The sequence below is a fragment of the Oryza brachyantha genome, chromosome 12 (genome assembly GCF_000231095.2).
Source record: "Oryza brachyantha chromosome 12, ObraRS2, whole genome shotgun sequence".
Classification (NCBI taxonomy): domain Eukaryota; kingdom Viridiplantae; phylum Streptophyta; class Magnoliopsida; order Poales; family Poaceae; genus Oryza; species Oryza brachyantha.
This window is the reverse complement of record NC_023174.2, coordinates 3,632,474-3,658,087: the sequence shown is the minus strand read 5'-3', so window position 1 is coordinate 3,658,087 and position 25,614 is coordinate 3,632,474. Positions and strand designations below refer to the sequence as shown.

The 25,614-nt window shown below is 42.1% G+C and overlaps 1 protein-coding gene and 1 pseudogene across 3 annotated transcripts; both read right to left on the bottom strand.

Moving 5' to 3' along the window:
* Window positions 1-780: 780 nt before the first annotated feature.
* Window positions 781-16,040, bottom strand: LOC102702801 (protein FLX-like 3). 3 transcript variants are annotated; one of them, XR_423970.3, is made up of 6 exons: window positions 11,239-11,519; window positions 8,567-9,216; window positions 8,335-8,480; window positions 7,184-7,263; window positions 6,898-7,082; window positions 781-2,152 (listed from the first exon to the last, which is right to left on the bottom strand). XR_423970.3 is itself a non-coding variant. In XM_015843249.2 (5 exons), exons 2-5 carry the CDS (start codon window positions 9,196-9,198, stop codon window positions 6,999-7,001), a joined length of 942 nt encoding a protein of 313 aa, XP_015698735.1. In that variant the 5' UTR covers window positions 9,199-9,216; window positions 15,783-16,040; the 3' UTR covers window positions 6,707-6,998. The 3 variants fall into 3 exon arrangements, 2 of the variants coding, with proteins under 2 accessions (XP_015698735.1, XP_006663897.1); XM_015843249.2 differs by lacking the exons at window positions 781-2,152; window positions 11,239-11,519 and adding an exon at window positions 15,783-16,040 and having other exon boundaries at window positions 6,707-7,082; XM_006663834.2 differs by lacking the exon at window positions 781-2,152 and having other exon boundaries at window positions 6,707-7,082.
* A 5,790-nt stretch (window positions 16,041-21,830) lies between these two features.
* LOC102702805 lies at window positions 21,831-25,226 on the bottom strand (annotated as a pseudogene).
* Between the last annotated feature and the right edge of the window lie 388 nt (window positions 25,227-25,614).

Below are 25,614 nucleotides of genomic sequence, written 5' to 3'. Positions count from 1 at the left end.
GGGACGACCTGCACGTCGACCTCGGGCCTCTCCTCTCTAATCTTCTCCTTCGCCGCCTCCGACGACACGCCTACCAACTCCGGCCACGAATCCTTCACCGCCGCCGCCGCCGGCGGCACTACCACCACGCCTCCACAGGCTGCCGCGGCCGCTCCGCCTCTCTCCATTATTGACAGGGAGATCGTGTACGTGTGAATTGCAGAACGGAGACTTGCAGAAGGGATTTTATAGACCGAGACAGAAAAGAGTTTGGGAGCTCCGATGGAATGTTGGAGGCGACGCCATGGACAGTCGACACATGGCACCTCGATGAATGAATAATTTCTCTTATTTTTCTCTCAATTTCTGTGCAACAAATGGCTTAGCCGACCAGCCGGCAGAATACAATATACCTATCGTGTAGCATGCATAAACTAATGACGCATAGTTAACACCTAACCCAGGTTTCTGAAATCACAAAGCACATAAAGAAACACAAGAAACGAAAAAAGATGAAAGCGCCAGCTACAATTTTCATACCGGCAGAAAGATCGATCAGATAAGATCAGACCATATGATGGGCCTTTCGTTTCTTGGAAGCGTCTATAATAATTAACCGCAAGTTAACTTGCGCTAATTTACCGGGCAGCTTTGTGGCAAGGGGAAAAAATCACTCGAGTGGAAACTGGACTAATTCCTCACACATCCTAAAACGACACTACGCCGTAGGATTACCAACCCTCTACTTTCACTCGTCCTCACCGTGACTTGGTTTCACAGATGTAACATCAAAATTCAAAACGTTCGCACAAACTTTGTATCAAAAGTAGGAACAGTCATATGCAAAAATGCGATGCGTAGAGTAAATCTTGGAACCATGCAAATAGCAGTCTATCGATTTGGACCTGGCATTCTCACTCACTCTGCAACACCAGATGCTGCTTCTGGCAAACATCCAAACCAGTATTGTCTAGTTGATTCAGGAAACAACCAGCCATTGAATAGAGTCAGTCACCCAAAAAAAAAAAAACTTGCCAAATTGCATTTGATGTAAGGCAGACACTGCATGCAAGGTGGTATCTGCAGTCCTGCAGATGGAGAAACCTTGGTTTCCTTTGGATGAACAATGTGGTCCCATCTTGTAAAAGTCGGTTTGAATCACTGCCAAGTGCTTTCTGTGTAACTCCTTCCACCTCAACAGCGCTTCATTTCAGTTGTATTATATGCTTGAGTGATATCACATGGTGGCCTGCGAGATCTTCACTTCAAACAACACTTACAACAAAGCCCCACTCCAAAATGAAGCACCATAAGCATGGTGAACAGTACACTATCAGTTTGCTATCAAGAATATTGATGAGACTTATCTTAGTCCCTTTATTTTCCATAAGAACCATCACCATCAATAGCGCTGCAACTTGGCTTCGATCAAATAGAGTAAAACAAAGCTTTCAGTTCAAACCCTTCAACGGTTCTTGCCTCATATTTCCTTAATACAGCACACGATGAGAGAAACTTGTAATCTTTATAAGCTGGCAGCTGAAGCTGTACTGATCACCGGAACTGTTGCTAGATAAAAATGGTGACTACATGGAGACATTCCAAAATCCAAACAAGAAACAACCACATTACCCCTTATCAGAACTAAGTGCCAGCAGCTAAATGTCTTGCAGATGCAATAATCGGAATCCTGAAGGCCAGGCACTGCTCAAATCAACAATTGACAAGCTATAACCTATGTTCTGCAACAGAACCCCCTTCTGATCGTCAATATAAGGAAACTATCACAACAGTAAGCAATGGGTACAAAACAACTGCAAGTTTCTTCAGCTTCCTGGTACAGAATCGAGATCTACTATCCTTCACACTCTTGTCCATTAAGCATTGTTACTGTACATGCTAATGCATTTCTGGTTGAATTAACATTTTGCTCATGTCTCCTGTTGTTGAAACATTTCATGTCTTGAGTGCTTATAGAGAGTTTAGATATGTCGATCTGTCCATTGTTCAAAGAGCACATGCCTAGAAGCCTAATTGATCTGCTAAAGGAGCTTTGGCATCAACAGGGGCAAAGCATACCCCATCTTACTGTTTTCTTGAAGCAGATTTCCCTGTTCTCGCATGAATACAACGTATCTTCAGTCAAGAGGGAATGACCAACTAGGATTTCAACCTGCAAGGTTAACAACAGCAGCATTAGGCTTTATTAGGAGAAAAGCAGCACACACTATACAAATTATACTTTGATGAGTCAATTGTAACAGAAACCACTTGATCACTAGTACATAAACATGTCAATACACATCAATCGGACAGTAAGCAGAAGGGGAGACCAGCAGAGTAATAGCAGAACAAAAACTCGTATGTAGCTAAGTCGTTCAGGAAGAATACAATTTGCAATTATTTACAAGCAAAAAGTATTAGTATTAAGTTACCAGGATTTAGATCAAAGATTACACATTAGCTTATAATCTTAGTTTTATCAAGGCTGTTTCACTTCCATTTCCCAACTACACTGTAGCCTTTACCATGTACCCAGCATGCATGCAACGGTTTCACATAAAAGATAAAACAGTACAATAAGGTTTCAAGTTATCTAATGTAGTTTCAATACAAGTTTTGGAGGTAACAACAAGGATGACTTCCAGCCAGCCGAAATTTGAAATGATCAGCATAATCTCGAGAAACAGATGAGCAATCTTCAAACAAAAAATTGTAGGAATTGACTTATGCTATCGATTGATTCAATTGTTGTATCTAGCAATACAGTAAAGCAGATCAACCTTATGTGTGCCAAATCATAATATTCTTGAGATCTGGGCCTATCGTTTCAAAAATCCTCTTGCAAATTCAACAAAACTCTGCTTCAATAAAGTCCAATCATGTGAGTAAAACAGACATTATTTCATTTTCATGGCAGGTTTAACAGCATTTTTCCAAAGTGCTAAATTTTCTTCAGTAGTTCTATTCTCTGTAACAACTCATCTCCATCACCAGGGCAGTGCCAGAAAAATCTCAAACCTAGGGCTGAGCTAATATGGACTTAACTATTTTCACAAATTGATAGTATTTTCACTTGATTGAAATGATTATGGAGCTAGTCCTCGGGCTCAAGCCCTAACTGCCCTACGCCTGATTCCATCCGTATCCATCACAGTTCACACATACAGAATATTGTAATGTTTAATGAAGGAACGCAAGAAACAGCATTAACAATCAAAAGCTAGCTGCTTTCTATTCTACTCATCACTCAGAGTTCCATGCCCTCATGAGTTCATGGTTTGCACAAGCATCATTGACACCATGGACATGCTACACACCAAGGTGGTTCCCCAATCTCACATCAAGCTGTGTTCTTGAGCACCATCTAGCTTTCACTTAATCAAATTTAATTCTTGTCCACAGGAACGCCGTGCCACTACAGTCTTCCTCAATTCCAGCAGATGGCTTCATCATGCCATCATCTTTCTGCCTAGTGAGTCCAAATGTCCATTACTTGCACCAAACTGCATTCTTGAACAATCTTTATCATTCATTCAATCAAACTTTATCATTCATTCAACCCCAATAGATACACTATTTTGCTGTCACCTTTCTCCCTAGCAAGACTCCAATCATCTTTATCCCTGCATCCCCACTGCCAATGCATGGATCTATTCGTTTGGATCTCACAGAACAAACCTATTGAGTTCATGTCGTCATCTCTCAGTGGTTTGCCAGGCAGTGTAGTTTAGTTTGTCCCTTCTATGGTGCATCATCACCAAGATCACTGATAACACCACCCCTTCACTTGTTACATTATTTGGGGGCTCTCGCCACCTTGCGCATCACCGGCCTGTTCACTGGAGTACTAGACTAGAGCACCATGATTTCACTACCTCTCACTTCCTCCTACCACACCTGGCTACTAGGACTTATAAGTTGGCTACGATACGTGAAAGGACATATCAGACAACATGTTACCACCAGCTCAAAACCCAGCAGATAATTGTTCTCTCGTGGCCACCTTGTTAACGCAGAAAAACCATCATCCTATAATACGATATGGGTAATACGAAGGGTCAGATGAGTGGTTTTAGAGTTGAAAGCGCTGGACATGCTACGGCATGGACATATACTTGCTAAAATGAAAATCATATGTCTTAACCTAATGGTACAAATGCCACATTCAGCTAAGCCTATTCATGGCAATGAATTGCCATATACAGGCTATCAACATGAAAAAGGAGAAGACTAATCACAAACAAGGCTTCTTCAACATGTGGCATATTAATTAACAGCTTCACTAAGTTCCAAAAGGTATCAACCAGAACGATAGTTTAGAAATATAGGCATGGTTCCAAATTTCCAATGACGCAGGATCTAAAACCACCAATTCTCAAACGGAAAATGATATCTTCCATACGATAAATAAAGTATGGGTCACTCTATAGTAGAAGAGCTGATACAATATCCGAAGATCAAGCTGCAAGGTAATTTTTACTAAAGATTAAGTTGCATAAAAGAATGATCATTTATAAGAAAAGATAAAAACTTAGTCAACTTCTGCTGTGGATGAAGAAACTACTTGCCTCTTGCTAAGTCATCACCAGCTTGTACACATCATTTGGAAGAGTCAGATGATCTCTGCAATTTGACCATTCTTATCATAATCTTCTGTTCTCCACAAGCTAGTACTACTTGCCTCATGGTTGCTAAGTCATCGCTGGCTTGTCTGTGTCATTTGAAAAAATCAGATGATCTCTAACATTTGACCAATCTAATTATAATCTCCTGTTCTCCACAAGCTAGTACCCCAGGAAACACCAACATAATCTTATATCCTGAAGCTCTTTACATAGGATAAAAAGTCCAGACTAACAGAACTATATAGGGTCCTTTGTATCCGAAAGGGTGCACTCCAATTGAAAAGTATCCTCTTCAGCCACCTTGTATTCGCATCTGCACCACTTTAAGTAATCTACGGCAGACAAGCAGAGCACAACAAACTTCTATTGACTGCAGCCATACAAAACCACTGATATCTTTTCCCTTTATAGCAGCCTGAGTCAGTGTCCCAGTGCTAAGAGCTCATGCAGTTCAGATAATGCACTCTGACTCATCCAACTTGTTCAAAACATTTGCATTCCTTTTGAGCATTTTGATAAAGGTGTCAGGCTTCAACTTGTATCGCATGAAACATATCTCTCTCTTCAGCACATTTTTGAATGCTACAACTCATACAGTTCAGGATTGACACAGTACATGCTGAGGCATGATACAGGTAGGCAAATGACACACTGAAAATGCTAACCAAACGTCCAAACATGGTTATGGAGACCGTTTCGCTAGTCAATCAGCAATGCTGAGGTTCCAAAACATAATAAATGGACCAAGATGCCCAGTAGAGTGGTCATAGTGCTTGTCTTGAAGGTATCACATTTGGACAGGAGGCAGGTATTGTATCATCTAGTTGCAACTTAGGCATGTATCTCAGAAGGAACTACTCTATGAATCTCTAACACCTGGTTAGGACATAGGACTATGATGGTAGTCATGCATACTACCACCTACCCGTTCCAAGAATTTATTTTACTCATCATGATTTCAAAAGTACAGGTAAAGGGAGAAATTTAGCAACAGTGATGTGCTACTACATTCAGCTTAAGATCATCTAAGGCGTTCCACCATGAACACAAAATAAGGCTTGCAGCAGGAACTCAAACAATAACATTGGGTTGTGGTAGTTCACAAACTATTGGCATCAAAACTCCATTTCCAGAAAGCTGAACTGCTAATTCATGTTAAAGTTGGGCTCCTCAGTAGACAATCCAATACGTGACAGGACCAACTTGACAAGTAGCAAAGTCACCAAAGTGGCATGTGGATCAGAATTGCAGCCACTCCACTAATCTGGCCTCAGGGAGCGAGCACAAGAGAAAAGTGATATGCTCATGTACATGTATATTCCTTGTCAGTATTACTTGTAGCCTGTAGGCTACTACATGATCAAATATATTCCCAACTAACAACTAGATCTGTTGAGAATCATTACAATGGTGAACACCTAGTATTTGCCAAGTCTGCAACTAATCCTACTCTTTAATATAACCCAAGACTGAAACTATAGTCTGATCAGGAGATTCAGGACACACCAGTCCCAAAATATTCTAGAAGTGGTCTGAATAATATTAGACCTACTGATCAAAATTAAACATCATAAATGAGAAGCACTTTCTAGTAAGGCTCATGAAAGGTATGGAAGGTCATCCGTATAACAATTCACAAGGTTAGGAAAACTAAAAGTCAAGAATTCACTATTTAACCATCAATTTATCATATTCACTATTAGTCGTCACTGTCAACCTAGATAAGAAAAGCATGGTCTGTGAAGAAAAGATCATTTGTGCATGTGGCAAGAGAGCTCTACCAAAAAATGCTTGTCGCCCATGTAAATGAAAAAAATCTGGTAACAGGTATTAATGCTTGAAATAATCTAGCATAAAGAGATTAACATCCTTAACATAAATATCATTGCAAAACTTAACATGATAGAAACCATAAATTACTTATTGTGGTATAGAACAATAGTAGTAAACACAATCAACAATGCATATTCATCTCATAAAAAGCTCAGTGGTTTGTTTTCCAGAATGTCATCAAATTCAGATGCTTAATTATATCTCCACATCAAATTCAGATTTCATGATCCATATGTGGCATGACAGTCACTAACTAATTTATATCCTATATACCCAAGTCATATTAAAAATAACTGTTTCATGGATCCATGTAACCAAGGAAATATGGATATAGGTACAAGCCAAAGTGTACGTAGTACTTGGATACCATTGGAACATATTTTATATGACTAACACAGGAAACAAAAGGATTAGAAGAATATAAACTTTAATTAGCAAAGACAACTCTTGATTGTACCGCAAACAAGGAGGTAGATACGACAACTTAAACCATGTGATATGACCATTGGTCCCAGGAGGGTTCTCTCTTCATGGACATTTTTTATAGCAGCTGCGAACTTAACGGTATTGAAGGCGATTGTTGTCATATGCACCCCATGAGCTTGATTCAGGAATATGTGAATAACCTTTCTCAGAAGCTCCCTGGTAACAAAATAGTAAATTAGAAAAAACAAGTAGGAGTCATTTTAGCTTAATAACTTATAAGGGAAGTATCATATCTGCTATATTGCGTATTATCGTACCGCGTGGATATTGTAGTTATCTCCATATGGAGTAGCGAAGGTCACTTCAGGGCTTCCCATCCTCATCCCATATGTCACACCTTAAACATCACGTAAACACACGAGAAAAGTCTACATTATTCCACATAAATATAAATTGTCAATGCAAAAAACAAGAAAAACTGTTCAATGAATCTAGTCTGGATAAAATCACCCTCTACTGCCTCTAGGCTAAGACAACTGTCTAGCACTCCTAGGTCCCCTGCCTTATGCCTATTTGCTGTATAGCCTGCCTGGGAGGATGTGCAGTCTGACTGGTCGTTCAGCAGGTGCCATTCTGCCATTCGCTTAGTGCTTTCAGAACATTGTTACAAGTCTTCGAAATTAAAAACTCATTGTTGATGAGGAACAGTCCTGATTTTTACCCTTCTTTGGCATGCAAATACCTTATATTTTTCATCATCCCTTTGGACAGTTAAACTATGCTAAATGTTGGGCATATAGGAGGCCAAAACTTTAAATGATGAGACACTGGAAAATAAATGGTCAATTATTAATGTTGAACCTATGACTAGGTTATGTGCTACATTTGACAAAATGAGTCAGACTCCATACCTAGGCTATGCAAAGATGGTAGAAAACAGAACATAGTATCAATTACTAAACTGTGTTGGAATATAAGGCCTCCAATTGTGCAATTACCCAAATGCTAAAATGCACTTCATGATGGCTTGAGTTTACCTGATAATTAACTTCAAGCAAGGGATCTACATTTTAAAATTTAAGGCATCTATGGGTAGAACATAGAGTTGGGGATCAGTGCAGTATTGTCCATGCAGACAAAATTCAGATAATATAATGACAATAGTGTTCCCATAAAACAGAAAAACAAATGAGTCTCTAATATCCTACTGGTGATGGCAGATATATGGTCAATCGAAATGCAGCAATATGCAGAAGTTCATGCAGTCATTAAAGGTTTAAATGCACAGTGAATGCATCATGATTTAACCTACAGGCCCTACACGCAGCATGCCACAATTTTTAATCAAAAACTCTGTTTGGTTTCTCTTAACACAGGACAACACTCACAGATTACTGTCAAAGAAATGAATCATGCATGAAAAAGAAATGAGAGGTCAACAAATGCTGTAAAATATTCCAAAACATACCAGGACCCCATGGTCTCCCTTCAGAATTAGCTAATTCCGCTCGCATTTGTTCAATTTCCTGTGCCATCGAAGTCATGCTCTTCTCCATTGCTTTCTTCTGTTCAACCAACTCGAAATTTCCCTTCTTCTCTAGTTCACATGCAGTCCTGCAAAAGGACAAATTCAATGACCCTAAATCCTCTGAACAACTTGCTAAGGTATCTGATAATCAGAGGTGGCAAAGGAGACACACCTTGCATGAACAAGTTCCTGTCGAAGGGCATCGATCTCTGCTTTCAACATAGGAATCTGCTGTTTACTAGAATTTTCCCTTGTTAGTTCATGCATAATAGATGCAGCCTTCGCAGAGAGTTCTTTCCTAACTACAATGTGCTTATCAATTTCACCCTGAAGCTGCACAACCTCATCTCTTAAAGACTCATTTGCTCTAAGTTCAGCTTCAAGCTTCCTCCTTTTGTCAACGAGCTCAGTGATATAAACTTCCTTTTTGGCACTGATGTCCGCAATGATCATGTTCAAGTGACGGATCTCATCTTTTCCAGCTTGTAATTCTCGGTGTAAGGCCAAATGTTCATCGCCAAGAGCACGGTGATCTGCCATAAGCCTCCTGATTTCGGCCTCCTGAATTTCAATTTCTTCCTCCAAAATAGGTGTGCGAGGGCGATGTGCCACCCTCATGACAGGACCTTCACGGATGTCAGGATAACCCCTATGATCCTCAATGACACGAATGCCAGGGTAGCCCCTACAATCCTCGACTACACGGATGTCACGATAGCCCCTATGTTCATCAACTACACGAATGTCAGCATAGCCCCTGCCATCCTCAATAAAACGACGTGGATGGCGCTCTCTTCCTGACATGATGCCTGATGCCTAGTCCTGGAAGCAACAAAAGTAAATACAGTTACTTAGGCTCATCACTAGCAGCATGTAACGAACATACATTAATTAAACAATATTGCAAGGATGGATATGAAATAAAATCAAATAATGTTGACAAGGCATTGCAACACAGTAGGAGAATCCTACTGTTTTGCATTAAAAAGGTCGGCAACACCTTCTGACAAACCAAAAAATAATACCATGGTTGGCACAAGTTATGCCACAAGAATATATGTTCAACACTGAAATGATGCCAAAAGGCCTACATACCAAAACATTCAATGAGTTCCCATAAAGCAGTCCACCACTTGCTGATTCAGAAAACAATTAGTAATCAAAAGAACCAGCATGCAGTCAGTGCTTGCATTTTAACCAAAAAAAGCAGCACTAGTAGCCAATAGGGATACCAAAACTTTCATAATCTTACCAAAGTTAAAAAAGAAAATTTATTCAAACCATAGAACATTTACCCTGTGAACCATGAAAATGCATAATTTTGGCACAACTAACTCTAGATGCTAGAAGTGTGGTGGCAACAATCTAACAAGTGATGATAAATATTCATGGCCAGTCTGTAGGTTTTCAATTAAGCCCATTTTTTTGTGTAACATATAATGGTATCTACCAGTACCTTACTGCATGACTACACAGGAATAAAATCTGTGACATCAGAACAAGCTATAGTCTGTTTCAGAAATAAACCAATCAATGTTGAGATCAATGGATCTCAATTCCCAGTTCTTGCTGCCAGCACTGTAAAACGGTGGAGAAATAACAACATGAAAAATAAGTTATTTTTCTCATTTTTCCACTGTCTATGATAGGAAGAATTCATCTAAAACATGTAGGAGGATTCAGCAAAAATACAAATTGGGCTTTGTAAGAGAAATCATGATGAGTGCAACAGGGTAGCCTGGGAATAGATTGAGGATGGGAGGACAGTTCATGAGAATATTTACTCTCAGGAATTCGCAAAACATCTGGTTTCTACTGAGTTGTGAAAAAAAAAAGGAAACTGTACCTCTGTTTTGATTTTCAACACATTTAGGGCTATTTTGTCTACTGGGTTTGGTCAAAATAATCCTGATGGGATAAAGCTTTGAGGCAATCCTTGTCCTCCCATGTTCCTAACCAATCAAATCACCTCCCTCTTTCCTCACCTATCAAATGCCCCCAAAGGTTTAGCACTAGTTTTAACAGAAAACTGTTGCAAATCCTTATAATGGCTGAACACCCTGTTTGGGGATTTATAGAGTATCGAGGTAGCCTGGGTAAGTATTAGCTAGCTAGCTTGGGTGTATATAGGTGGGTGGATAGTTGCTTACTTTGTAGGCTGAAATATCAAAAATATCCTTAGGACTTGATATTCCAGTTGTGTTCTGAGTATTGGTTAACAACCATCAAAATATTCCGAAAATTTGACAAGGTTGAATCATAAATAATGTCAAATGTAAAACATTACACACCAATATCAACATTCCTTGTTATCATATGTCCCAGCAAAGGTTCACTTTATGCTATCATATGTTCATCATTCACACAAGGTGAACTTTAAGCAATCATGTGGTCATCGAGCACAGACAAAACACGGGCAATCAAGCACCTTGCATACTTCTATATGCCCTCAAGCTGCCATCAAAGAGGTAGCTATAACACCACAAAAACTGTGCATGTCAGTATCTTCAGTATAACCACCTCCTCCGGATAAATCAATATGTGGGATGTGAAGACCTTAAAATTCCTCTAGCAAATCACTAGTTATGCATAACCCTGAAATTTCTCTGACAAATTACTAATTATGCATTTGTGGATGATCCACATAGCTGCAACTCATGCTTACAAATTACAGAGCCAGGGGCAGACCTAACGTTGAGCATGGGGGTACAGTTCAAGCCCTAGGTTTTTTTTAGGGGGGAAGCTGTTATTAGGAGTACTGAGACAGAGAAAACCTAGCTTCGAAGATCTAGAAGAGAAGATAAATTCGAAGGAAATAGGATGTGCGTCAGCACGGGTGCTCACCGGAGGCGGAAGCAGCAGGACGACGGCACCACCGGATAGATGGAGATCGGCGCGGACGACGGACGGGGTCGAGGCTGAGAAGACGACTTTCAGGCGCAAGGAGTGAGGGCGGGAGAGTACGCGGCGGAAGCAGCAGGAGGCGGCCGGCGCCGCTGGTCGCTCGCTCGCTCGCAGGTGATGGAGGTCAGGGGGGCGCCGGCGAAGTACGCGGCGGATGGGGGATGCGATGGGCGTCGATGGGGAGGTCTGGACTAATCTCTAAACTTCGGCGCATCCGTATCTCTTCCCTGGGAGAAAATTGAAAAAATAGGACTAGTTTCGCAGATTTACCCGTAGGCCTATATTCCATTAGATACAGATGGACCACATGTCATATACTTCGAGTGTCAAAAGTGTTTGGTTTGTGGACAGGGTAGAATGGATTGGATCCATCAATATAGGTTGGTTTTATTTTTCTGTTTGTTTCGAGTCTGGAAGAAATGGGTTGAACCCAATACGAAAAAGCTAGCGGACGGGATTCCGTCCGATGGGATTTCGTCCGACCGTATGATTAAGTTCTTTTGCGTAATTATGTTTAGAGCGTCGGTTAAGTCGTTTGACTACGTGGCGCTGCACATGCGAGGGGCGAGTTTGATCCTGACGGTGCAGCTGATGTCTCACTGACTGATGTTGATTTTTTTTGTCACTTTTCACCCTTTAATTTCTTAAAAAGACAAATTCTATAAATTTATTTTTTAATCTGAATAATTTAGTACGTCAGTCTAGCTAGCAGTAGAACACTCCCATAATAATTTGCTCATGGAGAGTGTTATTTGACCATATTAAACAGTGATATAGCTAAAAAAATGTTTAGATTTTGATGGTGCCGAGGTCTACCTCCCCGTCTGCCTCCCTCTCGCATCGTCCAGTAGCTCCTCCTCGGCGGGTCACAGCCGGTGTCGTGGACGGCGGTGACAGTGCTCTTGACAAAGGAGTTGTCCGTGCCATCGACGTCAAGGTCCAAGTGGTACGTGACATAGTGGTCGTGGTACATGGCGATGGTGTTCTCCGACACCAACGTGTCGTGCGCGTCCTGCTTCATCTCGTTGGTGTGCGTGTACATCGTCCCCTTCACCTTGAGTAGCCCGGTAAGAGACACCTACGACGACACACCATGAATTGACAAGCTAGCAATATACTCATTAGATATAATACCTATTGACACTAAATTATCATGTGATACCACTTATTAATATATGATACATGTTGATACTATCTAGTGATACCTTCTGATATCATGTGATACATGTTGATACCTTACGATAACATGTGATACCACTTAGGACCTAGTGGATTGATATTGTTGATACCTTCTAGCATCTTTTGGTATCATCTGACACATGTTAATACTAATCGAAATCATCCAGGTTTCCATATGGGAATCAAGCGATACCTATCGATAATTATTGATACATATTGATACATACTGACATCATATGAGACCACTTAGAACCATATAATACCGCTTGGTACCACCTAGTACCACGTGATACCTGTATCTTTTTGAGCTTCCCTTGTCACGCGACGCTATGATACCAGATGATACCAACTGGTATCACACCAGTGGTATCATATGGTACCAGCACGCACTAGTACGTGAGGCGCATCTATTAACATCAAAATTTGGTAAATTTTCGTATTGGATTCGGATAAGAAAAGGTGCAATCGCCGATAGAAAATCTTATCCGCAAGAAGCCGAATTCGAGAAGGAATCGTGAAGACCAAGGGCTTGGCGGCGTAAATTTATATGTTAATTAGAGTTAGTTAGGATTTAATTTTATCTCTAAGAGATTAGAGTTCGATCGGGACTTGCGTGTGTTTTGTCTAGTAGGAGTTAGAGAGAGTCCACATAGGACTAGTTTGTTATTTCTTTTTATCTATTAGGAGTTGTATGTCGTGTCCAACACGGTTTAGCCTCAACCCGAGGGTATAAATATGTATGCCCGGGGTTATTATTTCTCATCTACATCAATCAATAGATCAATTACTCTCGGTGCATCGCCACCCTCCTAACCGAGGTTTCAACTCCAGTGGAACTTGGCACCTGACGCGGGGCTACATCGCTTCGATCTCCAACGGAGGGGTAAGTCCATCGTTCTGCCGGCCCATGGTAATCGTTCGGCTAGATTAGAACTGTCTCGGTTCGGTCTGATCTTCTAATTTAGTTACGCGATTGCTAGTTATCGTATCAGTTTCAACTTAGATCACTTTCGTGTTTTGAGTTGACCTAGTCGACCACTTTGGGCGATCTATGTTAGTTTGATATTCACTATTTGACATATTCAATCTAGTACTATCTCGGTTAGATCCGATCTAGTAGACTGCGTTTGTCGGATGGTTTATATCAGATTGATGTATTTTACTCATTGTTTTATCGGAGTACCAACCGATAAGTTACCAGTCATTGGCTCATTAGCTTGATAGCAATCTAGATCTATTTAGTATCTATCCTGACATTGCTAGGTTTAATCTTGAACTGTCTCGGTTGGGTCTGATTTTCTATGATTATTCTTAGCAATCTGGGCTAGGTATTTTATGGATCTGGGTTGTTTGTCCGCCATCTATAGCCTATGATTTTTGCCGATCTACATGCTTATCACATTTACATCAATAGAGTAGCCGATCGCTTTACTGCATTATTTCTATACCAATCGGCTTGATTTAGTTAAATCGGCAGGTATTTATGTTGCATTGGCTTATGAGAATTACATGCGAATTGGTTTTAGCCGATCGTAACATATGATTTATTGTTTATTCCAAATGATTCGTCAGTTTATTTACTAGCCTTATTGATCTTCATGTTTCCTATAATCATATCATGCTTGACTCCATACTGTCTTGGTTAAATCCAATCTCTGTATGTCTAGTTCGACCTGGTTATAGGAGCTTGTCCGATCGACTAAGATTAATAAGTAACTTGGCGGGTTATGTTGGTCTAATATTTATTTCAAGTTTATTTCTATCGCATTTCTAGCCGATCCAAGCTTTTTACAGCCAATTGCTCTGCCTATCGGCTAACCGTCGCAGCACCAACATCCGATCGGCTGAATTATTAGGTACCAATCGGCTTGATAACCGATCGGTTTGTTTTATTGTTTTTCTTGTCAGTTGCAGGATCAAACTGACTGGCACGTCCGCGCATCCTCTAAGAATTTAGGTCCTGCACTGGAGTTGTTTAAGATTGACTCCCAGGCGTTTGTGTGTGACACGTCAGATCACATTTTTGACGTCAACAGCATCTGAGCGCAAAGACGGTGGAGGCGTGCGACACGCTGCGGTGAGAGCGTGACATTAGCGGAGGCAGGCAGACGATGGCGGAGGCGGCGACACGCGGCGACGGTGGACTATGGCGGGCGGACGCAGGTGGCGGCACGCGGCGACAGTGGATGATGGTGAGCGGACGCAGGCGTCAACGGGCGCTGAGGCACAATGTGCGTGCGTACGTGCAGTAGTAAATGCAAGAGATTCTAGGTCACATTCATGTGAGTAGCACAGCACAGCTAGCAAGCACCAGTCACAGCACACAGCCATAGCCATGCATGCATGGAACGAACTCGGGCTCGACGGACATACCGTTTTATTTTTAAGTATCCCGTCCGACGGGATGCCGTGTTGTAGTCGTTCTCTTTTTTGTTTGGTTGGAGGGATGAGATGGGATGAAGCAAACCCATCACTTGTTTAGTTGGAGGGACAAATGTAGAATGGTTGAATGTGATTACATTTCTACCATGAGTTAACGAGGTTATCTCTCATATCCAAAATAAAATATTAAATACTAGGATTAATATATGAATAATATAAAATAATTAAATGTATAATTATGCATTTAAAATATTTAAATAAATTTAATAAATAAAATAGACATTTCACGATAAATAAATGGAGCGGATATTTTACCGTTCACTGTAACCACGACTAAATTACATAAGTTATTTCACATGAATAGAGACACGTATGACAAGGTATTTTTGCAATTCAGAATTAAGACAAACAATAATTTTGCTAGTTTGCTATATGACAGCACGATATACCATCCACCATTTGCGACAGCCACATGCATCCAGAGAAAAAAATTAAGAAGCAGTAAGAACGATGTAGCATCCAGTGAAAAAAAAAATCCTGAGCTACAACAAGTACAGCAACCCGGCATACAGCATCCCGTTCCCCTCCGGCGGCTGCAAGTTCTTCAACCCACGGCGGCAGCGGCGACACTTCCCCCCATCCCGTCCCCTCCGGCGGCGAGCTCTTCCCCCGGGCCTCGTCCCCTCCGGCGGCGGCAATCAACCCAATACATGCAGCGGCGAGCTCTCCCCTCCCCCCAGGTCCCGTCCCCTCTGGCGGCGGCAGTGGCGACCCCCGGTCCCGTCCCCTCCGGTGGCGGCGACTGCTTCACACCCCCGCGGTGGCGAGCTCTTCTCTCTGCCGCCCGGGAAAGAGGAGGACTCCCAGAGGGAGGAGAGGAAGAGGAAGAGGAAGGGAAAGAGGAAGGGCAGCGGCAACCTCACCTGGAGACGAAGCCGACGCCGCCTATGCCGATGGTGTCTGCTGCGTCGGTGCCGCCGCGAGCAACCGAGAGGTGCGATGCCCTCACCCTCCCTCCCTCTGTGCGATGCGCGATGTCCAATGCCAGCCGGTCCTAGGTTGCCCCGTCCCACCCCGGCCAATTTGGTGGAACTATCCATCTAGCATATTGACGACGAATCCACTTAGGTACACCCATCTCATCTAATCCTTACAACTAAACAGACTTCACTCCCGGTCCATTCCTTGAGAAACAGGTCGATGGGCCAAATAATTGAGGCTTTTATAAACTACACAAGAAGGGTATCACAGTACTACTTTTTATATTGGGTCTGTTTTAGGGCGGAATCGAGTGTCAAAAAAAAGGCTTTTTTAGGTGAGTTAAAAGAGTGCTTGGATAGATGGGCCATTTTGTAAAAAAAATTACAGAAAATATACTGCACAGAATGTCCTTCGAACGGGAGTCTTCATTCCGGTGCCGCTTTTATGTGCTCCTTCGCTGTTGGGGCTCTCCTCCGTACTCCTTCGCCGTCGTCTCTCTCTCGTGCTCATGTCATCTGTGCTACTCCCCGCACCTCCCCATCTTCGTGCCACGCTGCTCCCCTTCATCGAGTCTCCACCCATGGCCCACGCTGCTCTCCTTCGTCGACCTTGCTGCCAATGCCTATCTCCATCCACCCTCTGTGCCTCCCCACACTCCGTGCAAGCCCTCATGCTGCCATCGTCGCGCGGGAGCGATGATACCACTAGTATCATCTACTACTAGATTATACCAATTAGTATCATCTGGTTTATAATTTATTCCGTTTAAATGAGATTCTGTTATATAGTCGGCATATAAGAATAAACATATAAGAGTATGTCACTGCTAAGAAAATACGAGGGATAACCTCTCCCGTAAAACGACACCAACAATTTTCACTCTTGAAGATGCTCTCAAGCACCCCAAAAGAGCATGGTCACTTGCGAGCTCAACTTTGTGTACCGCCTCGATCCACAACTCTGGTGTCCGCCGTGGGTGGGTGTGGGGTGTGGCGGCCTCGGTTCGCTTCTCTGCATGCCATCGTGATGGCCTCAGTTCGCTTCTCTGCATGTCATCGTGATGGCCTCAATTGCAACAGGAAAGCATCCTTACAAATTGCCATAGCAAGCAAAGTGGCGGCATTGGTGGAAACTGGTCATCCCCGCCGTCTCTTCGGTAGGTAGCCATCGACAACCTGTGGTCTTCATCTGGACAGATCATAGGATGACGCTTCCTCTTGCCTAATCTGTTTATCTATTTTTCATTGTACGCTAGTGTTTGTGTTTCTTTACCCGCAAACAATATTTCACATAGATAATAAAGTGTGATTCTACTATTTCTTTGTGACCATTAAATTAAAAGTGGACAGATTTTACATGTGAAAATATTTACTAATCTGCAAATTTGAAGATCAAACATTTCCATTGTTTTTATGACTAGGAACGGGGCATCCTTGTGCTATGCAACCGGTTAGAAAGGAAGTTGGATGTGTTAGATGTAACAGCATTAAAAATACCATTTTTTTTAAAACCGACTTATTATTGCTATAACTTTCCAGACAATATAACCGTCGATTTCATCCAACATTTAAAAGTTCCTTTTCAGTGTGTATTTTCGTTTTTTATTGTCAAATTTGACGATACGCCGTGAGATAATCAACAGGGGAAGGCGTAATTGTCACAAGATGTCTTCAGGTTGGGAAAACACATTTGATTATGTAAGGGATGTTAGTATGACAGGGGGCCCTAAGAGCGTTTGTGTGTGTGGGAAATATAAAATCCCGGAGAATTATAATGTGTTCAACAAGGTGTTCAATAAAACGAGTTTCCCCCTTTCCCCTTAACTCTGCTTTATTTGTTCTTCTTCCAGAACCTTCTAGCGCCTCTCTCATGTTTCTCCTTGACATCATGATGGAAAACTTCATCAGCGTTGAGGGCATAAAAACTTGGTATCAGATTCTGGTGCAATCCGGGCATGGGGTATGGTGTTTCTATCATGGTTGATCAATCAACCGGAGCAATAGGAATCTTGGTTAATCTTGTATTTGGTTTGATTTGATCTAAAGAAATCGGCGTCGCGGCTCGAGCTAATCAAGGCGTTCAAGGTCGTCAAGTGGTTGCTGAAAGAGTAAATGAAGGCCTGGAGAGGGTAAATAGACGATAAAAATTTAAACTAACAATGCGGAATATGAAACTTTCGAAGGTTTCAGTCAATCCTTCGGAACTTCCGACAGCACTAGATCTAGAACAATAAATTCAAAGATCTAACCAACCAAGTTACAAACTAGTGGGCAACCTTCAAGCTTTGCACAATCAGCAACTTGTTAACGCCATAGTTTAGCAAATTGCCATTACGGATTAAATCGCCATTAAAGACCGAATCAGACAGGAATCAGGGTAACCGGACAGAAGACCAAGCGGAATACAACTCGGATTCAGCCGATGAAGTCTTGATGGGACAAGAAATAAAGTCCAATTGAGTCTAGGATGTTCCAGGTAGATTCGGGAATAATCACAGTCCGTGTAACTTAGTTTTATCTATATATTACAATTTGTTTCGGATTTTATCTCTAATTAGAGTCCATGTGTAATAGATTAGTTATTAGTTACGGATTTGTATCCGGTTAGGTTAGTTATTTCCTGAGATATAAATAGGGTATCGCACAGCTTTGTAAAATCATCTACTTCTTAATACATAGATCAATTATTTTCGGCACATCGCTACCCTCTTCACCGAGGTTTCAATACCGGTAGAACTTAGCACCTGACGCAGGGCTGCATCGTCTTGATCTCCTGCGGAGGGGTAAGTCCTACGTTCCGTTGGCCACGGTAAACGTATTAGTTAGATTGGAATTGTCTCGGTTTGGTCCGATCTTCTGATTTGGTTGTGCGACCGCTAGTTATCATATCAGTTTTAGCTTGAGTTACTCCTGTAACTTGGGTTGATATGGTCGACCATTTTGAGTAATTTACGTTAATCTGATATTTGATGTTTGACATATTAGATTGAATTTATCAAATAGTTTATATCATGTCGATGTGCATTGCTCATTATTTTATCGGAGCACTAACCGATAAGAATTGACTTAGTAAGAATTTGGGTATGAAGCAAGAAATGTAAAACATATCTTATCGACTAGAATAGAGTATAAGATCTCATGAATAATGCTATTTATTGGGAACAATCTTCGAAGATCAGATTGGACCAAGACAGTTAAAGATTGAGATCAATAATAGCTGATACCATCAAAATTATAGTATTAAGCGTAAGATGATAAGAATATACAAATGTAACGTCCTCAAATTTCTTGATATGGTTTAAGCCCGATATGAGAAATAGTTTATTGCGTGACTATTCTGATTTTTCTTTCCAATAAATAAAATGAAATTTATCCTTTCTCGTATTTGAAATCGGATCTTCAAAATTTCATTTGTGTTAAGTGAAGAAATCATCTCCATCTCTTATTTGTTTAATTGTCATCTCGGATCAATTGTGCGTGCCCATACCCATGCCAATATGCCATACCGCCGGCCTCATCATCCCACAAAGCGGGACCACGTGCGCCGTCACCTCGCAACAGTTTTGCAAGCCTGCATCAACACCATATCATTGGCCTTATCATCCTACAAAGAGGACCGACGTGTGCGGTCAGCTCGGAAGAGTTTTTTTTTTTTTTTGCGTAGTTTCATTTTAGCAGTGTTGATTAAGCTGCTAAGTACACAAATATAAATGTTTTTCCCATAATTTTTTCTTACTAATACACCTTTAGCCTATTTTTTATATTTGGCCAACCGATGGATCCCTAACCTGCTGGTCTTCATGAGCTGTTGCGAATAGTACACGGCTTTGCCCCATTAATCCTTTTTTGTTTTTTTTCATTTGTCTCATTTGGCATACTATTATAATTGATGTAACTGTCATACTTTTCACCTATTTTTTGCTCAAGAATATATATTGGGTATTTTGCTCAAGAATATATACTGTGTAGTCTCTAAAGAGTATTGCAATATATGGAGCACCAGAAGCTCTTTCGCAATGGACCACTTGTACAAACAGGTGTAAAAGGTAAATTTATGAGTGAAATAAGGGCATGTTCAATGGTAGAGTCTATTATGGGCGCTATCTCAAGCCACGTCAGCAGAAAAAAATCCTTGTACAAAGGACAGTCTCTCAAGCTGACTCTAAACTAATTAATTCCTCGTTTGCATTCCATCTAGTCAACATCTCTAATTAGAGTCAACACACGTACAAAACAGATTTTATGGTTGTCTCCTCATTTTAGGTGCCAAGAGTCAATGTTTTGCTGACTCCATGCAAAACAACTAATTTTGTCTTTCCTATTGTCTCTCTTCCACGTCAGCGAGTATACAACGATGGAGACGATAATTAGAGCCATTTATACGTGCCCTATGAATTCAACAAAAACAAAGAAGTATATCCCCTGCTTTGAATATATAAGGAATTAAAGATCCTGCCAAACTCCCTTCTTTCAGCAAAAGCAGCAACAAACCAAGAGTACAAGTTAACTAAGGGTGTGTTTGGTTGGTGGGATATGTCTGGATGGGAGATGACCGTCCAGTTTTTTGATGCGTTTGGTTCGTGGACGAAATTGGATATGGTGGCCCAGAAAGAGAATATTCCACAAAGATGATGGATGGATGTATCCAGCCAAATTGGCCGGATGAGCTCATCCACCCTCATTAACAGTGATTATTAGTGATTGTTTAGTGATAATTAGCTTGTTTTGTCATTAATTGGTAATTAACAAGATTAAATTAGTGTTAATTAATGATGATAGATATATTTTATTGATAATTTATACTAATTACGATAAGATCTATGATAATTAATTTATATTATTATTTATTAGTAACCAACCAACTAAACAAAAAAATTGGATCGTCCTATCCATCCAACCAAACAGGATCAGCATATCCCTAAAAATATAAATGATCATATCCCATCCCACCTTGACCACCAACCAAACACACAATCCATCCAGACAATCAGACCACTGGTGAAATAAGCAATAAATAAACAAAGCGCAACCCTCATCTTACCTTGACTAGATCCCTTAATTCTTCCCTGCACTCCAACTGGTCCCACCAAGAGTACAAGATAAATTAACTAAATTAACTGACAATTCAGATAGTCAAACTACTGGTGAAATAAGCAATAAACAAACACAGCGCAATAACCATCTTTTCCCTGAGTAGCAGTTCCATCTCTTGGCTTCTTCTATATATATTTATAAGTCAAAATCTTAACATTATATATGGAGTAGGTTTTAGTTTTTTAATCGCAATTTATTTTTTAATCTTAGCTTTTAGATCATGAATAACACGTATATAAAATTTTTACTCGTAAATTATTTTCATTTATAAATTGTCATTTTGACTTTTACCTTAAAAAAAACCAAGCAATTGTTCCCTAGATCTACTAATTCTTCACTGCACTCCAGCTTGTGTCTTCAGCCAACCAATTTTTGAAAAGGTTTATTTTGTTCTAATTGACAACAAGTCAGAGGAAGCTCAAGAGACTCGTAAGCATTATTGAGGTCCCGCCAGGTTATCAACATGCCAAAATACTTCAAGAGCGGATGTTTTTGCCCAGCTTGAACGGGGAATATTGGTTTAAAAGCACAAACCAATGTTCAATACACAGAATTTGGAAACTTTCAATGGGTGCATTCCACTATGCATGTTGAATGACTAATTAGTGTTAATTTAGGGTCTGTTTTTTTTTTGACTTAAATCCTATTTAGACCGAAGATCATTCATTGGCTACGCTCTTTTCGACCTATCCGGCTAAACTAATTCTCGGTTTCCGTTAGCATATTTTTTAAACTACTAAATGGTGTATTTTGTACAAAAATTTTTTATATAGAAATTATTTTAGAAGATCAAATAAATCTATTTTTTAAATTTTTAATGAGTAATACTTAATTAATTATATACTAATTATGTTTATCGTTTTCCGTGTGGCTAATGGGCTTATACAACATGCAGCTTTGAACGCAGCCATTACCCAGCTTTTGATAGAAAGCCAAGATAGAACAGTCTTTTACAAAACGGAAAACAAAAGCACAAAAGGCTGGGATATCCCAATACACGCTGAAGCCCTGATTGTAAACTTAAAAGTTCATAAATTCAAAAGCATCTGAGCAGACTTCATCAAACAAACTTCTGAAACAGAAAGCAGCTTGACCACTATAACTATATAGCAGCATGAAGGTCATCAACCGGATTCAGCTCCCTTCACTACTTGTAAACCACCTGCAAATATTAAATTATTCCTTTCTCATTCCTTGTCAGCCACAGAACCAACAAACACTAGCACAAAAAACATCCACAACCCTGTATTTACCATACCCGCTCTTTTCCTCACACAATCTCCCATGCTCATTGATGTTTCGTTTATAAAAGCCATATCCATGACAACCCACCCCCACTCTTTGAATTTACAATTCTATTTACATATTGTGACTTTGGAAAGCTAGATTCTGAATAGCTCATTATGAATTTGTCTTTCCACTCTTTATCCAAAACAAGTTTCAAGTTTGACAAGACCAGCTTTTTCTTCTGTTTCTGACAAACCTCCTAAATACAAGAAACCGCATATCCCCGGTCTAAGCTATTAGCAAGTTAACCGCTCTGTTAACCTAATTACTGCTTCCTCCAAATTATATCATGGTCAGTTGGTCACTATCCATTAAAGGAGTCACTCAGAACCTTTGTGAGGTTAGAACCCCTTTCAATGATGTCAAACTCTAACAAGCCCTTGTCTTTGCTAAGTTTTGTGAACAGAACCGTATATACAAATGCATAAAACAGAAACATACATGCGAATGGCGTTGACATTATAGTCACGAATGCGGACATCACCACCATCATCACGGTGACTTCTAGTTGAATATGGTGGATGCACAATCGTGCTTGCTTCACGACAGAAGTTACAATGACCTATTCACAAAGACAAGACAAAAGGCAAAGCAACAATATATTACACCAATCCAGGGCATTAATATGCATGAAAATTGCAATAATGATGTCATAATGTGTCTGCTACTTAGTAGGAGCATCACAACAAGGGTTCAGTGACTCACCAAAACGTGTGCAGTAATCTTGAACAGGGCAACAGATGGGTTTTGCAATTGATTCATAAAATCGACCAGGTTCTGAGTCCCAGAATTCAGCGAAGAAGAGTGTGCGCACAATGGTTGGTGCTGTGATTGTCTCACCATTGAATATGAGCACACTACTATGGGCACTTGCCAAGAAGTTAGCATGGTAGCATCTACAGAGGTGTGATCTGGGCTGCTGCACTCCGCAGATGAGATCAAGCTTATACCTTGGTTCCTGCAATAACAAACACAAGGATGGATGAAATTTTAGCGCGCTGGAAGAAAGCAAGCGCAGTAATCAACAAAAAAAAGTTTCTACTCTGAATCTACCCAGGGATGCTGTCTGGAATATCTGAGTAGCAATTCTTCCAGCTTGGTGCGAGCAAAACTCTGCAGGTTCACATTGGCTGACCCTCTAGATGATGCTGCCAAGACTTGTGGATCAAATGGAAGCAGTTCTCTCATGATGGTCATTGTGGCTAGCTGTTCTTTGATCATTGTGTTTAGCTGCTCCCAATCAGCGCTGGAGATGACACAGCCAGCTGAGCCATCACTGGTGGATCTCAGCAAGTAGCGCAGGTGGCCAAGCGTCTCGCCGGAGAGGGACATGAGCAATGAACCAAGCATGGTGTGCTGTGGGTGCTTCGAAGCCTTGGCTGCGGCGGCATAGGGGTTCTTCTTTATCACGGCCGTCGGCTGCAGCTTCTCGGTGAGGTCACACTGTGTGGACCAAAGGTACTCCACAGCCTCATGCTTTGAGAGCGGGGCGCCGGTGGTGGTGGTGGTGATGGCGCGGAGGAGGGCGACGAGGCCGTCGAGGGAACAGGACGCCATGCGAGACATGGCGTGGGTGTCAAAGATGTCATGTGGCAACAACGACTCAGCCTCGCCTTCGCCTTCATGTGGAAGGTTCGTGGCATCGAACAAGATGGCATTCAGGATTATGTTTGCCACAGGATCCAAGGGGCCGTAGCAGTGTCCGGACACGAGGAGGGCACGGAGGAGGCGGCCACGGGGCATGGGGCCGTCACTGCCGGTGGGTGGCAGTGGCAGCACGGTGAGCGCCCGGATGTAGAAGCCATGGATGGCGTCGAGGAGGCACATCTTCAGGGACAGCATGTACTCGCATGGCGGGGAGAGATCATAGTTCACTTCACAGCCACCACTGCCTGTGGTGGTGCACTTGGATAGCTTCGTCTCCATGGCCGCGCCATCAAACGTCAGGTCGGAGATGTACTGGAGTGGCTGAGATTGGGCGTGATTTGGGGTTACGATTTCGGTCGAGATTCGAACAAAAGCTCCTCCCCCGATGCAGGTCGCAAGCTGCACGGTGCCGCCATGGTTGATGGATTGAGTGCAAGCATCGCCATTTGGGCAGCACGAGAAGTCCACGTTAGGCGGCAGGCACTGGCGGGCGAGGAGAAGCAGGTCCCTGATGGCCCAGACGTCGCCGGCGGTGAGCAGCTCCGATCCCCGCAGCTTGTCAATGATAGGAGAGAGCAGATGAGAGGGGGTACCGCGCCGTCATGGTCTGCAGCAGGTCTTCTGGCGCGAAGTGGCGCGCTTGGAGCGCGGCGACCCTGAGGGCAGTCTTCATCTTGCCACCGTCGGGGAGCAAGGATGGCCGGGGTCGGGGGAGACGGCGGTCCTGGTGGACGAGCTTGATGGCGAGGAGAAGGTCGTAGGAGGCGAGGTAGAGGTAATGCCTGGCCTGGTCGTCGGTGAGGTAGCGGAAGTAGACCTTCATGAAGGCCATGAGGCCGACGAAGGAGTAGAAGGGGGCGAAACCCCAGCACTGGGTGTAGGTCCTGCGGGTCCTCTTCCTGGGCGGCGATGGCGGCGGCGGCTCTTCCTCCAGGTCCGTTGATCCTCCGTCGTCGGGAAAGGAGGAGCCGAGCTGGGCGACGGCGTTGAGGACGACGTTGGTGACGGGGTCGGCGAGGCCGAAGCAGTACCCGACCTCGCCGAGGCAGTCGACGAGCTCCGGGATCTCCTCGAGGGGTAGCCGGTGCGCCGCCTCCAGGTAAAACTTCTCTATGGACTCGAAGGATTTTTCTGCCGGGGGCAGCCATGGCTTCGTCTCCGCCGCCTCCTCCCCGTGGCAACAGGTCCATCTGCCCAATCGAGGGGCGCCGCCGGTCCGACGCCGATCTCCTCCGTGGATTTGGGGATTTCACGCCGGACCTGCTCCCCCGGCTTGCGGTCGATTTGGGCGCCTCCATCTGCTGCTAGGGTTTGGAGGCTGCCATGCTAGGCTAGACCGCTAGAGTTTTCTCCATCACAGCGGAGAAAATTAACTGCACTCGGCACGTGCTCGAGACTAGGGTTTGTTGCGATCGAACTTAAGGTGCCGTTTGCCTGGAATTTTTTTATTTATATATTTTTTAATAAAAATTCATAAAATAGATTTTTGTTGCGATCTAATTTAAGGTGCAGTTTGCCTCGAAAATTTATTTATATTATTATAAAAAATTATAATTCTTTTTTCAAAATATCTTAAACTAACCTCCCAATATTTTGTCAGTTAGGGCAAAATATATGACGTCTACTAGTTAGGTGTGATAGTCGACGTGGCATACAAGGACAAGGCCTAAAAAAACAACCGTTGGAGTGAGGAGACCAATTTTATATGCGGCCTTCCTGCCGCTTAATACCTAGCATTTTATCCTTG